The sequence below is a fragment of the Hyperolius riggenbachi genome, chromosome 1 (genome assembly GCF_040937935.1).
Source record: "Hyperolius riggenbachi isolate aHypRig1 chromosome 1, aHypRig1.pri, whole genome shotgun sequence".
Classification (NCBI taxonomy): domain Eukaryota; kingdom Metazoa; phylum Chordata; class Amphibia; order Anura; family Hyperoliidae; genus Hyperolius; species Hyperolius riggenbachi.
Window position 1 is genome coordinate 597,699,159 of NC_090646.1, and position 17,435 is coordinate 597,716,593.

Below are 17,435 nucleotides of genomic sequence, written 5' to 3' on the forward strand. Positions count from 1 at the left end.
TTTTTGAAACCGCCGGTAGCCATCTTGTCTATAAAAGCAGTATTTACAGAATTTATATTGCACATTCCTTAGCACCAATGATAAATCTGAACTATTCCATGGCCTGTTATAAACTAACGCTTGATAAGAATTTCACAGACTGCACATCACAAATGTTTTGGTAGCAGACTTGAGGACTTAACCACTTTCCCTCCCCCCAGAGGAGTAAATACGTCCCTGCATTTCCACATATCTCCTTACAGGGACGTAGCTACTACGTCCCTCCCTGCCATGTACTCCCGCGCGCTCCTGCGCTCGTTACCACCGCCAATCGTTAGCTGGGAGATCAATAAATGGGGACACGGTTCCCATCTAAGTTTCCATGTGAATGACTGTGGCCATCTATGAGATGGCACCGTCATTCTCAAAAAACGATACTTACTCTTTCACGCACTGCTTCCTGTTTGCATACTAATGCTATGCATAAGGAAGTTATGCGTAAGCTTATGCGTGAGGACATCTTGTGGCCACATAGTAAAATTACATGTACACATTTTTTTTTAGATTAACAGACTTTTTTTTTTAATTTAAAATTAACCCATTACCCCCCTCAAACCCCAATAGTTACACACAAAAAATTGTAAAAAAAAATATACAATAAAAAAAAAATACATAAATAGTTAAAGGAGTACTATCGATTGAAATGACTTTTTTTTTAATACTCTATATTAGTGTACACATTACCACTAGTGCTAGGGACACTTTATTTATTCACCCAGGTCTCTCTCACTATCCCTGCTTAAAAATTAATTTCTCACACAGCTCATAGTAGTTTGGGTCACCCTGAGCTGCTTGGTTACTCTGCCACACAGCTCACAAATATATTTCACTGTGTCACTCACAGCATGCAGCAGACATGAGGAGAAATAGGCTGATCTGAGGTGGTAACAGGTAACTAAATGAGCTGGAATATTGCTGGAATATAACAAGCTATAACAATAGTCTGTGTTTACACTTAGACTGGCTGCTGCTTGAGGTGATTCACTCCAGGCTGCATCCACTTTACAAGCTGCTGAGAGGGGCAGACCACTGTCTACAATTAGCATTATTAGTATCTTTATCAGTCAAGAGAAGCAAAGATAATAAACACACATTGCTAGAATCTTTAACCCCTTACCACCATATCAACAAGATTCTTTCAGCAAGGTGATAATTAAACTATAAACTGAGGAGTTGATAGTAACTCCCCTGTGCAGAGACATGGTCTAGCCCTCTGGGAGCTCAGTACTAGATACATTTGTATCCAACACTGACGCCAAAACTGACGGAGGATTTTACAGCTGAGAGGAACAGCTGTGTGAGGAATCAAATTGCTCCTAGTACTTGCCCTAATGTGTGCTACAACATACAGCATTTAAAAATAAATGCATACATCGATAGTATTCCTTTAACTTAGGGACTGAACTTTTTAAATATTTATGCCAAGAGGGTATATTGCGTATTTTGGATATGTGATGGACGCAAAACTGAAAAAAATCACCTTTTTTTCCAAATGAAATATTGAACAGGTAGATCACATAGATGCTTTGACTCTGGTCTGACTCCACTGGCTGCATGCATGTTGCAGGTGTGTGACTCAAAGATAAACTACAATCTCAGCACGACAGCCAGGCAACTGGCATTGTTTATAAGAGAATGAAGGTGGCAACCTCCGTATTGCCCTCACTTCCGGTTCCCTTCAAGTCATGCACCCTTTATAAATAATCAATGTCAGCCTTACATTTCAAAATGTTTTAATCAATGTTTTAATCAATAAGATATTCCACCGAGTAAGAACATCAAATACAAAAAAAAATTACAACTAGGGCCTTAATCGATTGCAAGCAGGTGAACATCTAATAGTGTATGCCCATCTTAAAATGGACCTGAACTCAGAACTTCCTCTCTGATCTAAAAGATAAGCAACAGCATAATAACCTTTAAAGAAAAAAAACATTTCTTTGCAGCTCCAGTATATTGTTAACATCTTGTGTTTACCAATTAGCTCCTCTGCCGAGGCTGCCAATATTCCTGAGCTGACACAGCTGAGAGATCAAATTACAGTTGTGATTAGTCACAGATGAGGGGGAATTAGACTATAAATACATACAGGGTGCATGTCTCTATGTTTTCCTTCTGTCCTGTGCAAGAGTTCAAGTCCACTTTAACACTCTCAGGGAGTAGAAACATTTTTGGTAGTCCGTATTTTTCGGAATATAAGACCCTCCGACATATAAGACGCACCTAGGTTTTGAGGGCAAAAATCAGGGGTAAAAAAAAACAACTAAACCTAGGTATGTCTATAGTGCAGGGGCGTCTTATGGACCTTTAACCCCAAAAAACTGTTTCTAAGCTACTCTATCTACACTTCACTGTCCAGCTACACTACACTAAGCCCTGCTGCCCCACTAACTAAGCTACACAGTAATGCACTACACCACACTTAACTTAACTACACTACACTGCACTAAATTACACTACACTGCATTTAACTACACTACACTGCATACGCTGCACTAAACTACATTGCTCTAAACTACACTACAATATACTGCACTAAAATACACTACAATTAAAGCGGAATATAACCCTGCATTTCAACTTTGCTCTAAAACATTATTTACAGTATATTATATGCAACCAGCATTTTTTTTTTACTAGACCAGCATTGGAAGGATTACACAGAGCTTTAAAGTTCCTGGAAAGAACTGCAGACGCATCCGAAGCTTACATAGATACATTTTGTTTACATAAATGTATCTAAGTGTGGAATGTGACTCACTCTCTCTGACTGAGAAGGAGCTGGAGGACAGCCAAAGAGTGTGTAACATTTATCACTTGTTACATTCTATTTAGTTAAATGTATCTATCGGAACTTCTGCATATCTCTCCACGGAACTTTAAACCTCTGTGTTTAACCCTTCCAATGCTGTTCTAGTAAAAAAATGCTGGTTGCATATAATATGCTGTAAATAATGTTTTAGAGCAAAGTTGAAATGCAGGGTTATATTTCGCTTTAACTACATTGCAGTACACTGTGCTAAACTACACAATACACTTTCATACTTTACCAGCTCCTGCAGCCGTGATCCTCTACCCCTGGCTCTGTCAGCGATGATGTCATGCGTGACCCCCAGCGCAAGTGTACAGAGACGGCATGGATGCAGGCAGCGGTATGGAGGACCCGGCTGTTCAGCATAGCAGTAGGCAGCCGGTGCCCCTTCCTACCGCTGCCACTGAAGAGGAGCGCACTGCAGGAGCCAGGAGGAGAGGACATGCAGGAGAGGATAGCGGCTGCAGGAGCAGATCAAGTATAGCGGTACAGCTCAGCTTCCCTGCGCACTCTGCATTGATTTTTCTCTATCTTTAGAATATAAGACTCACTCACTTCTCTCCTCAAATTTTTGGGGTGAAAAAGTGCATCTTATATTCTGAAAAATACGGTACATATAAAATGGTACCGAATGCCTTACTAGATAGTGGGGGATGAAGTGATGCTGCCCTGGTAACATCTATGTGCCAGCCTCACGTATTGCATTACCCATGTGATTATAATCATAGTTATGTAGTTTATCTTCTATCCCTATACTTATCAACTGGCCAAACTGTACACTGTCCATTCTTTTCCCTATCAGGTAAATTAGCACTTATTAAACATAATGACCATACACTCTGCATAAGAATAGTTGTTATGGATGTATGTGATGGTTAGTTCAGGCTGAGTGGTTGTGATGCCATTATATCATTATACTAGCACTCCCATATTAGGCTCAGAACATGCTTATTACCAGAAAGGATTACAGGTGTTAAAACAGGTGAGGACGTTTCTGAGCAATCACTGCATGCTTTGTCTTGCCTTATTAAACAAAACATGACCAATACTCTACAACAGCAAAACCCATAACTAGTGCATTCTATTTGTTTATTCAGGATTTGTTTTAAAGGACAACTAAAGTGAGGGGTACATGGAGACTGCCATATTTATTTCTTTGTAAGTATGACCAGCTGCCTGGCTATCCTGCTGATCCTCTGCCTTTAATACTTTTAGCCATAGACCCTGAATAAGCATGTAGTATATGTCATTGTGAGGGTAGAGTTAGGTCATAATAAAACTTAAAGCGGAATATAACCCTGCATTTCAACTTTGCTCTAAAACATTTTTTACAGCATATTATATGCAACCAGCATTTTTTTTACTAGACCAGAATTGGAAGGGTTACACACAGAGCTTTACATTTCTGTGGAGAGAACTGCAGACGCATACGAAGATACATAGATACATCCAGTGGCTGGATAGTGTAATGGTTAAGGGCTCTGCCTCTGACATGGGAGACCAGGGTTCGAATCTTGGCTCTGCCTGTTCAGTAAGCCAGCACCTATTCAGCAAGAGACCTTAGGCAAGTCTCCCTAACACTTCTACTGCCTATAGAGCGCGTCCTAGTGGCTGCAGCTCTGGCGCTTTGAGTCCGCCAGGAGAAAAGCGCTATATAAGTGTTTGTCTTTGTCTTTTTAACTAAACAGAATGTAACAAGTGAGGAATGTTACACACTTTTGGCTGTCCTCCAGCTCCTGCACAGTCAGAGTGAGTCACATTCCACAGTTGTTACATTCTGTTTAGTTAAATGTATCTATCTAAGCTTCCGATGCATCTGCAGTTCTCTCCACCGAACTTTAAAGCTCTGTGTGTAACCCTTCCAATGCTGGTCTAGTAAAAAAAAAATGCTTGTTGCATATAATATGCTGTAATTAATGTTTTAGAGCAAAGTTGAAATGCAGGGTGATATTCCGCTTTAAGTAAAGATTACCAATATGCTACTAGAGGCAATCTCTGGCACTAGTTTCCAGATGCCCTTATTACATGTACGCTACCAGAATCCTCTTCATCATGCACTGCTCTGTTGTCCTTTCTTCTCTGAACAGTGCCACAAACTGTCACCCTAACGATCGATACATGATTGTTGAGGGCGACAGTTATTGTGCATGTGTACATTCCTTTCATCAGAACTTCTGTATACCTAGAAATAGCCAATCAGTCAGAATCAAACATTGGTTGGAGCAAAGGAAAAAATAGCTTCTGATTGGTCAATGAAAAACACAGAACTATTTAACCATACACAGCTTCTGCAAGTACAGGAAATACACTGAAAGACCGGACTGAAATTATGGGAAATGCATTTTTTTCTCTTCAGACTCAGAGTACCAAGTCCTGACAAGTTCTGACAGGGAATCCTGACGAGGAGGAATATTTAGATGCAGAGTTCAGCAGCCGTATAGAGAGTTCTCTTGGCTGTTTTTAGAACACAATGGGATGCTGCAATCTGCAATATTGTAACACAAAACAACCTATAACACAAGGTAATACAATGAAAGCATAAAGAAAAAAGAATCTTACCAGTTTCCATTTTCATTACTGAGCTGCTGAATGGCATATCCAAACTGTACATCTTTCGGTCCGGAGAATATTTTGCTACCTGATATCCCAACATTGTACGGCATGCAGGACTGGAGTAGCAAACCTGCAACAGAAAGCAGAATATGCAAGTCAAACCAAACCAAAAGGCTGAGCTGCTGCGTGATACATTTTCTTTCTCTGGCCTTTATTTACTTTTTCTTCTGAGTTTTCTCCCAGCAGATGTTTTTGTACCTTGTTACTAAAATAACTTAACGTGGAGCTGAACTCTTGCACAGGACAGAAAAACATAGAGAAATGCACCCTGTATGTATTTAGACAGTTTAGCCTGTCTATTTCCCCTTCATCTGTGACTAATCACAAGTAGTATTTTGATCTCTTCTTTAGCTGTCTCAGCTCCAGCCATGGCAGAGAGCTAATTGGTAAACACAGGATGCAAACAATATGTCTGCTTCCATGACAGCAGGAAGAAGAATCATTGCAGGATTTCTATCAGCTGTAACAAAAAAATGTGTTTCTTTTAAGGTTATTATGCTGTTGTGTATGTTTTAAAACAGAGGGGAAGTTCTGAGTTCAGGTCCACTTTAAAAGCCTCCAACCAGCAAGACAATACTCAAAAGGAACATGAATGAATTTATTTACTGTTGGTTACTCTGTCAATTGCCAGGTGCTGAAAAGTTATATTGTAGATAAACTGAAAGAATATCTCCTGGGACAAAACTCACTAGTAAAGGAAACTGAATAAGGCTCTTTGGGGTTGATTCATTAAGAGCAATATCGGGAGGTTACTCGCGCTATTTCATCCTGCACGCCCTAATGCGCGCTATTGGCAGCGTAGCGTGCTTTATTAAGTTTGCTCAGATAAGCACTCGCTATGCTGTGCACAGTGAGCGCTAGTAACTTACGCTAGCTACATCTTTATAAAGTGCACTCTGTTCCTCCCATCCTGAGCCCCTTCGGGTCAAGTGACTTCAAAGGATGAGATCCCTGCACTTTGATTGGCCCAATAGGCTGCTTGTGACTTGACAAGGGGGTTTAGGGTCAGGCGTCAGGAAGGGGGTTTTTAGGGTTAGGTGTCAAGAAGTGGGGAGGTCTTAGGGTTAGGAGTCAGGAAGGAGGGTTTTAGGGTTAGGCATCGGGAAGGTGAGGCTTCCCTTGTAGTAAAATATCATCATATATACCATTATTTTATTACGATAATATACATGTTAAAAACGAATAATATCGGTAGATATTAATGATAATTTTATTAACCAAAACGGGTGCCCATTTTTCCTCGCGCTCCTATTTCAAGCATGCTGTTTCTGTTCTTGGCGTCCGACATATATAGTTACTTACCACAGCCTGATGCTGCAGTCTGCCAAAAGTTCCTATTTTCCAAATACATTTTGTTAATTGCAAATATGCATATCAGTGACAAAAGCAACCCAACCGCAATCTCAGATCTGCACATGAGCTTCTTTTATCCTCTTCTACAATTACCTCCTCACATTCACGTGTACAAGACTTCTCACGTGCCTCACCCTCCTCTGGAATGCCCTTCCACAACACATCCGCCACTCTCCCACCTTTGAAATCTTAAAACCCACCTTTTCGGACAAGCATATTCTCTAGCTTAGGCCATGCACCCTTCAACCTTTCATCTACATTTACTGCTTACTAAATAACCTAATCACGCACTGCCTGTACATATACATTATACTTCCCCCACCTCTTGTTTCCACCCCATTCCTTTAGATTGTAAGCTCGCAAGGGCAGGGCGCTCACCCTTTTGTGTCATGGAATGTTATTAATTTAATTGCTTGCACTCTGTAAGACATTTATACATTTTAGGCCTCAATTCACGGAGCATTATCAAACGTTTATCAAACACTTTGTCAAACGTTTGATAATTTACTTCATGGGTAAAATCTCATTTTGAATTCACTAAGGTGTTATATATTTGTTGAACATTTTATCGGTAAAACGTTCGATAAATATAACACCTTAGTGAATTTAAAATGAGATTTTACCCATGAGGTAAATTATCAAACGTTTGATAAAGTGTTTGATAAACGTTGTTTGGTAAACAGTCATCGTGTTAAATTTGCTATTGTAATCACCAGTTTTGTATTGTGTACCAGTGTTCATATTTGATGTATATCATTGTCTGTATGATTATGTATCCCTTGTTTGTTTTCTTATATTGTACAGCGCCACGGAATATGTTGGCACTTTATAAATAAATAAATAATAATAATAATGAAAAGCAAGAATTACTTTCTTTTATTCTTGTGTGAAATAGATTTTGTGTAAGAGACTGTTACTGACCCCTATTAGATAATAAGTGTTTTTTCACCCATGTTTTAGCATTATTTTATTTGCACGTTTCAGGCATGCTGTTATCAGGTTCTTCTTTTAGCCTCTTCCTTTTCCTGGAGCTATATCTGGCAAGCTTTGTGGTGTGTGGTGTGTGGTATCTTCTCCATCATCATGTCAGCGCTGCCATCAGTGACTTCTTGCTGCTTTGTTTGTCACTCCCATTCTCAGCACACACATCACTCTGCAGGATGAGGCTAAGGTGTGAGAGGAACACTGAGGCTGCTATCTTCATTCTCTAATAAACAATGCCAGTTGCCTGGCCTCTGTGCTGATTCTCTGTCTCTAGAGGCCTCTACACACTCCGATAACGACTGCCTAAGCTGTTAATAAGGCGTGTGTATGGCAGCCAGCGACCCCCATCCCTTGAGCCATCCTCCGGGCAGATCTACTCACCCCCAGCGACGCCTATTCCCCACAGATGTCGCACTACTCTCCTGCCCACCTTGAGACTTCAGGCATGCGCTGCTCATTGTCCCCACGCCCACTGCATAGCAACACAGCGCGTCGTCAGCTATGCGTGTGTGCAGCCCAGCGATGTCACCCAAGGGGATCAGCTCCTGATCTCCGATGGGCGACATCCGTCAAAGGTGTGTACGCAGCTTAAAGGCTCATACACATGTCCAATAAATCCACCCAATTGTCGACTGATTTTGAGCTGCTGGATGACAATCAGGTATGTGTGCGTGTGACAAACAACTAGACGAGCGACTTATAACAGGCGATTTGCCTGATCCAACTGGCAGATCAACTCACACAACTGTTGGGCTGATATCGAGCAGTTGGCCAAGTCATTTGAGCATCGTGCCCTTGTTTTGAATGCGGCCATGTCGTACAGTCTGTTGTATCGCTTGCGTGTGCAGTATGTATGTGAGTTGGTCGTTCGGTTGGTTGCTGTGTGGAAAATATAAGTCATGTAAATGGCTTGTTGTGGGGTCGGTCATGTCGTGGAGTTGGTCGTGCACTTTGTTGGACGTGTGTACGGGCCTCAATACTAACCCAGAATGAGCATGCAGATCAGATGCCTTGACTCTGGTCTGACTCCACTGGCTGCATGCTTGTCGCAGGTGTGACTCAAACAACTAAAACGAAAATCTCTCCTTGACAACCAGGCAACTGGCATTGTTTATAAAGGTGCGAACACACGCTACTGTAAGGAACGACGGGTCCGTCAGACCCTCCCGCTGGGCGGGCGTTCTGCCGATAGAAGGGCGTGTGTACAGTCTGTCGGCAGACTGATAACACTGTTTCTGACAGATCCGCTCAGACCTCAGATTCACTCTGGGTCAGTGGCTGAAGTATAAGAGGCACGGCATCATCAAGACAGCCAGGACATTGGCTTAGTTTAACCCTATGCAATCATTTTAAACGATCACCCCCTTCCTTTTGCATCTGCTGTGTGGATGATCCTTGCGTGCTGTGCTGGGAAAAGTCAGTGGGGTCTTAACCTCCTCACACTAGTAAGAGGAGATGCCTGGTCAGTCAGAGAGGGGCGGAGCTGGCGCATGCACTCTAGCTCTGGGCTTCAATGCACGTGCGCCAACGTAAAACGTAAATATGTGGCACAACATGGTGCCGATATCCTGTTGTTGGACTTACTGTATAACCTGACTGTTAGTGACATGACAATATACTCTGTAAAGTGTAATATTAAAATTATAATAATATATAACATTTCTAATAATCTGGCTTTTTTGAAAACATGCACTGGCAAAGCTATGGACTTCCTGTGTTGACATCAGGTCTGTTTTCATTTCATCATGATTTCACAATCACACATCCTACTAAAATAAAACGTAAGCACAGTCTCACTCCTATACTCCCGTCTCCTACATGAGTACAAATTCTGCATTGTCTATAGGCTGACACACGGTTACACCGTATGACTCACCAGATGATATCTGGACTTTACTACAAGCCGGTAACATCCTGCTTCTTAGTAAACACAGACTTGAGTCATTAGACTATGCAACAGTTAAATGATTCCTAGTTAACCAATCGCCACATTCCTTGAAATGCATAACACAGGAAGTTAGTCAAATATAATACGTATACATTGACATTACCAGCAGCCTACAGAAAGGCTGTCCTAAGGTCAATCATAAACTTTCAGCAAGCTGCATTCCTGAAGGCTTGTTCGCACAGGAGTCCAGATTGGATGGCTGATGTGTGTCTAATTGAACTCTGGACTGTTTACAAAACGGTAACGTCTTCCGTGGTGATCAGGGGAATATTTATAAAACTGGGGATCAGGTTCAATAATCCTCATGTTTGCAAAGGGCCCTTTCACACCAGAGGGCTTTTTCGGCGTTTTACCGCCACGGCCGAAGTTGGCGTTTTCCTAGGTAAAAGAAAGTCCATAGACTTTCATTTTACCATTCACACTAAACGCTGCGTTTTGGAGCGTTGCGTTTCAACGCTCCCAGGCGCTTTTTCTAGGCCTACCGCGGCGTTTCTCATTACAATTGACTGTAATGTAGAGGCGTTAAAACGCCTTCAAAACGCCTTCAAAACGCCTGCAGCCAAAACGCAGCGTTTTAGCCTTTCACCGCTGCCTGTAGTGTGAAAGAGCCCAAAGATCACTCCTGGTTTCCTGTGATCACCACTTTAGCCAATCAGTGTGCTTGCCAATTTGAAGGCGGAGAGCTCTATTGGCTTCAGTCAGTAGAGAACAATAATAAGACTGTAATGTAGCAGGTGCCAACAATGAATAATACGACTTAAAAACAGTTTAAAAATAGACCCACCCTCTACAATTCACTTATAGGTATAAATGTCTAAATATGAGCATTGATGCACCCCAGCACCCAGCATATCCCTGATTGATGCACCACAGCACCCAGCATATCCCTGATTGATGCACCCCAGCTCCCAGCATGCCTGCCATTGAGACACCACAGCTGGGGGACATCATCCAGGGCACTCCAGAATAGATCCAGGGCACGTGCCACTGATCTGTGGGGCTAGCAATGTCCCTGCCCTTGTTGCCTGATTACTCTGATCCATGCTAGAAATCTCTATCCCCAAAAGTAACACACTACCGCATTGTCTTATCTTTATAAATTGTTTGGTTTTGCTAGTTAGGTTGCAATTAACTTCCTTGGTAATAATTCTTACTTTTAGGATTAGCTAGTTTGAGGTCTCTCCACCTTGTTTCAATCTGGAGTTTAGTGGCAGCATTACCATAGATTGCCAGCGTGAAATCGTTAACTTTTTTATACCGAATGTACATACAATTGACATTGTATCATTTATGGGCACACCATCCAATCTTCAACGTTTACTTTGCTGACAGTGTATTTGCCTTCAGAAGCCTCTAGTGGATGAGACGTGAATGGCAACTGTGGCATAGTAAGATGGGATTGGCGGGTGTTGGTCACAGCATCTATAGCACTGGGTTATTCCAGGGTTGGGGAAAGAGCAGGGATATGAGGGTGGGGCATAGCGTTTAGCATCCGGAGGAAATTAGCACAATCCTGACCTAGCAGAGCAGGATTATCCACAAGACAACCTAGGCAGCTGCCTGGGGCTGAGTGGATGTCAAAGGGCCCAGCTGCCTTCTCTAACTCCTCTCCTACCTTGGATTACCAAAAGGAACATATTTGCACAGAGTTTGTATGTTCTACTCATGGCTGTGTGGATTTTCTCCGGCCACTCTGGTTTCCTCACACATCCCAAAAACATACAGATAAGTTAATCGGCTTTCCTCTAAAATTGGCCCTAGACTACAATGGACAAAGGAGTATGGTAGGGAATAGGGATTAGATTGTGAGCTCCTTTGAGGGACAGTTATTGACAAGACTATATATACTGTACTCTGTAAAGTGCTGCGGAAGATGTCAGCACTATATAAATACAAAATAAAAATAAACTGTCTGTCTGTCTGAACCAGCTCTAAGTTTAAATTTAACTGACTTTTGGTAGGACGAACTTCAGCAGAAATGGGGGAAAAAAAATCAATACATTGCAAAGTGAGAAGTTAAAAAATAGAAAAGAGATCAAGAAATGATTGACATTCATGTTCATATTGTTTGATCCACAATCAGTATGTATGTAATCACCTTTACTACTGGCAGACATGAAAAAAAATGTCAGCACTAACTGCCATTATCGATAACCAAACCCCCTAACAATGCGTTAGGCCGTTTACACTTAGGGCCGGTTTCCATTACAGAGTGATGCGAATGCTCCTGCGGCTACCTAGCCACATCACTTCCGCCGCCGGCCGCATCACTTCCGCATCTCCTGATGCGGAAGTCAGTGGAGGAGATAGGACGCGGTTGAGGGCGGATGCGGCCGTGCGAGAATCTGCAGCATGCTGCAGATTCTCGGATCGCGCCGCACAACATGCACGCAGTGGAAACTCTTCCATTGCTGTGCATGTATTTCAGCATACACACGGTGCGATGCGGCTATGTAGCCGCATTGCACCGTTCCTAGTGGAAATGGGCCCTAAATCAGATGCTCTAACTGAAAAGACAACTGATTTTCAAAGTAATGCCCATGTTTTCCTATGACAACTTTCACACTTAACGCATTTTAAAGGGACTCCGAGCTCAAGTAAAAAAAGAAAGTTGTACTCACCCGGGGCATTTTCCAGCCCAGTGCTGGTCGGGAGGTCCCACGACGGCGTCCTGGCTCCTCTCCTAGTTCCCGCTCCAGAATGGCTGACCGGCCGCAGCCCGGGCGACACTCTGCTGAGTGTCGGGCTGTTCCTTCCGCGTATGACGCGGCTGACGTCACACGCCGGCTGCCTCGCGTCATCACGGCGGCCGGCGTGAAAGTACTGCGCATGCGCGATTAAAGCGCGCATGCGCCGTACTGCCATGCCAGCCGCCGTGATGATGCGAGGCGGCCGGCGTGTGACATCAGCCGCGTCATACGCGGAAGGAACAGCCCGACACTCAGCAGAGTGTCACCCGGGCTGCGGCCGGTCAGCCATTCCGGAGCGGGGACTAGGAGAGGAGCCAGGATGCCGTCGTGGGACCTCCCGAACAGCACTGGGCTGGAAAAAGCCCCGGGTGAGTACAACTTTCTTTTTTTACTTGAGCTCGGAGTCCCTTTAACTGCAATCTTTTTCACAATGCACTGCTATGGAGAAGAAAAAAAATGCATACTAACTGATTAAGTGTAAATGGGGCCTACGGCTAAAAAGTTGTTTTTTATAGATATACACATGTGCACAGAGGAAGATATTGCTTGCTTGGCAGTTGGAAAAAGCTGTTGTTTCCCACAATACACCGAGGTTCACAGACCGCAAACTGTCAGGACCTAGGTCCTGACATCACACTGTGGGAAGGGTTTCACCACAATATCAGCCATACAGAACTCCCGATGATCTATTTGAGGAAGGGTAAAGGTTTTTCATGGGAAAAGGGGTATCAGCTTCTTATTGGGATGAAGTTCAAGCCCTGGTTACAGTTCCTCTTTAACCACTTAAGGACCAGCGGTCTCTGGGCACTTAAAGACCAGAGACCGCTGGTCCAATCCCGACGAAATCCCGACGGATCGCCGCACATACCCGCCGCAACCGCCGTCATCGCCGCTCGCCGAGACCCTCAGGACATAGACTCTACAGTCTCTATGTCGACAGAGTCATGTGAGCAGGACAGGAGCCGCTTTCATTGGCTCCTGACCCTGTTTTTCAATGTAAGGCAATGGGAACGGCTTACATTGAAAGACAAGGTCAGGAGCCAATGAAATCGGCTCCTGACCGGCTCACATGACTCTGCCGTCATAGAGACAGGCAGAGCCTGTGAGATGCGGCGAGAATCGTCGGGTTCGAGCGGCGCGATCGGCGGGTAGCGGCGGAAACGGCGGATGCGCGCTGCGGACAGTGATTGAGATCTACGCCCTGCCAGCCAGGAGCCCACCAAAACAGGGCGTAGATCTCAATCACTGCGGTCCGAAAATGGTTAAGCTAGCCGACTGCGTCACGCCGATGAGTGCAGCCGCGGCGGCAACCTCAGGACCGCCTAACAAAATTGGTGTAAGGTCCTGTGGGCGCGTTTTGCAGGAGATTGTGCGCTCTAATGCGCGCGCATCTCCGCTCCGTCATCAGCGTGGGAGGAGACTGTTAGACTGAGGAGACTGTTAGACTGTTAGTACAGCGCTGCGATCTACGGCAGCGATGTACGGGGGACAGCCTTGTGACACGGCTGTCCCCCTGGGACACACGAGAGCAATCAGCTCTCATTGGTCTGCAGCCTATGACAGACGATCGCTGACATAGGCTGGCTAGGAGAAGGAGGGCTGGGAAAATTAATTATAAAAAAATCACTTATTTATTTAAAAAAACAAAAACCTAATAATAATGTTAATAATGTTTATAAAAAAAATAAAGTAACACCCTGGGAGCAATCACAGCCCACCAACAAAAAGCTCTGTTGGTGGGCAGAAAAGGAGGGGGGATTCACTTGTGTGCTGACATGTACGACCTTGCAGCGAGCCCTTAAAGATGCAGTGGCCTAATCAGTGAAAAAATTGCCTAGTCTTTGGGGGGGGGTAAAGCCTGTGGTCCTGAAGTGGTTAAAGCCAACCTGAACCGAACAATAAAAGTCCAAATAAACATACACATGCCGTACTTACCTTCTGCATAGTCTAATCATCAATGTCTTTCTCCTCTACTGCATCCTGTTTGTTCACTGTGATTGATGGGATTCTCCGTCCTCCATTATTAAAAATTCGGAATGACTCTGTAACAGCTTTCAGGTCTGCACTCTGTTAACCTGTAATATCGCCGAGCTGTAGGAATACATGGACATTACCTTGCACATCAATTGTCCTTTCAGTTCTAACTGACAGCAACTGATATAGTGCAAAGGCCTCTAAGGCTTCTAGTTCTTACTAAATCTAGGCAAAACTGGAAGGGATTATTGTGAGAAGAAAATTGTGAGCTTCTGAGAGGAACTGAAGGGAGAGGTAAGTACTGTATGTAATACTTATTTGCAGATATTTATTTTACATAATATTACTCGGTTCAGGTTACCTTTATATGCTTTGTAACAAGAAAAGGTGTTGAGGTCATTTTCTTTTACAGAATGAATATTAATTTACAGCTGCTCACTAGAGATCGCAGAACCACCGATTTTAGGTTCGCGAACCTCCGCAAACGTTCACGAACTTGCAAACTTTCGCGAACCGCAATAGACTTCAATCGGGAGGTGAACTTTGAAAACTAGAAACATTTATGCTGGCCACAAAAGTGATGGAAACGATGTTTCAAGTGGTCTAATACCTGGAGGGGGGCATGGCGGAGTGGGATAGACGCCAAAAGTCCCAGGGAAAAAAAATCTGGATTTGACGCAAAGCAGAGTTTTAAGGGCAGAAATCACATTGCATTGCTAAATTGGAGGCCTAAAGTGCTTTCAAACATCTTGCATGTGTATACATCAATCAGGGAGTGTAACTATAGTACTGCTTCACACTGACACACCAAACTCACTGTGTAACGCACCGCAAACAGCTGTTTGTATTGTGACGTCCGTGCTGGACTGGTGCACACCATGGTGAGAGTGCAGGCGATAGCATTTTTCAAGCCCATATGGTCACCAGGCTGAGGTAGCTCAATGACAGAACAACAGTGATTGTCCAGCTGATCGAATTTGGTCTGTCCACAATGAAGCAATGACCTTATTATCTTTGGTGTGCTACCCCCCGAGACACTCATATAGCCGGCGGTCATTGCTTCATTGTGATACGCAAGCCCCTTCACCGCAGCAAGGTAACGATCACGAAGGGGAATTGTCACATGTACATGCCCTTTGTTTTGTTGTTGCAGCCGCTGTGCAGCCAGAAAAATTATTATAGCAGCCGCTGCTAGCAGTGGCCTTAAAGATTCAGGAATTCGCCTGGAGTCCTGGTGGATCCTGTTGGTGGTGGCGGAGAAGGCAGTCAAGCGGCCTGCAGGCAGAGTTGCTGTGTGGGGACCGACTTAGTCTTGGGCAGGCAGTCACACGGCGTGCAGGCAGAGATGCTGTGTGTGGGGACTGACGTAGTCTTTGGGCAGGCCTGAGCGTGCTTTGAGGACCAGGCATCCGTGGTCAGATGGACCCTTGACCCAATGCTGTGTGCCAGAGATGTCACCACTTGCCTTTCAACATCACAGTACAGTTTAGGTATCGCCTTTTTAGAGAAAAAATTGCGGCCTGGTATCTTCCACTGCGGTGTGTGGCTTTGCTGTTGTGTGCTACTTTTACTCAGGCGGTCATCCCATTGCAGTTTGTGCTTTGAAATCATGTGCCTTCATAAGGTAGTTGTCCCTACGCGGGTCTTGGTCTTTCCACAGCTCAATTTTCGGTGGCCGAGAGTACAGATGGCATTGCTCTCATCTGAGGGCCGCTGAGCCCTGGGGTGATGGCACTTTGGTGGTGGCTGAGTGTAAGTGGGATGCCAGAATCAGAGCAGGAGGAGGAAGATATGAGATGAGGTGTTCTGTGTCAAATAGTCAACTACGTCCTGACAATATTAGGGGTTGCTGGCACATGCCTTCTAATGAACACTGTACTTTGGTCGAGGGGCGCACAAAATCACGACAGCACGACCTCAAACAGACCTGCCAGGTGGCTTGCCTCTGGCTCTGCCTTTTGTTTTGTCTATATTGGGGGGGATGAAGTGAAAGGTATGCACTGACTTGACTAATACAATGTACGGTTACACAGGTGCAGTGAACAGGTATGCACGGAGTGGTATATCACACTGTGTGCACTCACGTAGGTAGGTGGGTGCACTGAACAACAGGTAGGTATATGCGGTGATGGGTATTACAAATGTGCACCTGTCACACACACGTACCGTGAACAGGTACAGTGACTGGTGGTATTAAATAGTACACTGCATGCGCTCACGTAGGTAGGTGGGTGCACTGAACAACAGGGAGGTATATGCAGTGATGGGTATTACAATGTGCACCTGTCAAACACAAACAGGTACCGGACAGGCACAGTGACACTGCGTGTGCTCACGTGGGTAGGTAAGTGCACTGAACAACAGGTAGGTATATGCAGTGATGGGTGTTACAAATGTGCACCTGTCACACACAGGTACCATGAACAGGTACAGTGACTGGTGGTATTTACCAAGCTTTCAGTTGTTTTCACTTTATGCATCCGAGCAATGTTCACCTCCCATTCATTAGCCTATAACTTTATCACTACTTATCACAATTAACTGATCTATATCTTGTTTTTTCCGCCACCAATTAGGCTTTCTTTGGGGGGTACATTTTGCTAAGAGCTACCTTACTGTAAATGCATTTTAACAGTAAGAATAAGAAAAAAAATGAAAAAATACATTATTTGTCAGTTTTCTGCCATTATAGTTTTAAAATAATACATGCCTCTGTAATTAATACCCACGTATTGTAATTGCCCATTTGTCACGGTTATTTCACCGTTTAAATTATGTCCCTATCACAATGTATCGCGACAATATTTTATTTGGAAATAAAAGAGCATTTTTTCCGTTTTGCATTCATCACTATTTACAAGCTTATAAAAAAAATAGAGAGAAATATTTCATCTTTACATAGATATTTAAAAAGTTTAGACCCTTAGGTAAATATTTATGTTTGTGGTTTTTTTTATAGTAATGTTTTTTTTTTATTAAACATTTTATGTTGGCATTTTTGGGAGGGTGGGATATAAACGTG

The 17,435-nt window shown here is 43.7% G+C and overlaps 1 protein-coding gene across 1 annotated transcript in view; it reads right to left on the reverse strand.

The window, feature by feature from the left end:
• The window catches only part of ITGA2 (integrin subunit alpha 2), a 192,287-nt gene that overhangs the window by 91,105 nt on the left and 83,747 nt on the right, over positions 1–17,435 (reverse strand). The window contains exon 2 of the mRNA XM_068249456.1: positions 5,411–5,534. Coding sequence (XP_068105557.1) covers positions 5,411–5,534 — 124 coding nt within the window. The remainder of the gene's footprint in view (positions 1–5,410; positions 5,535–17,435) is intronic.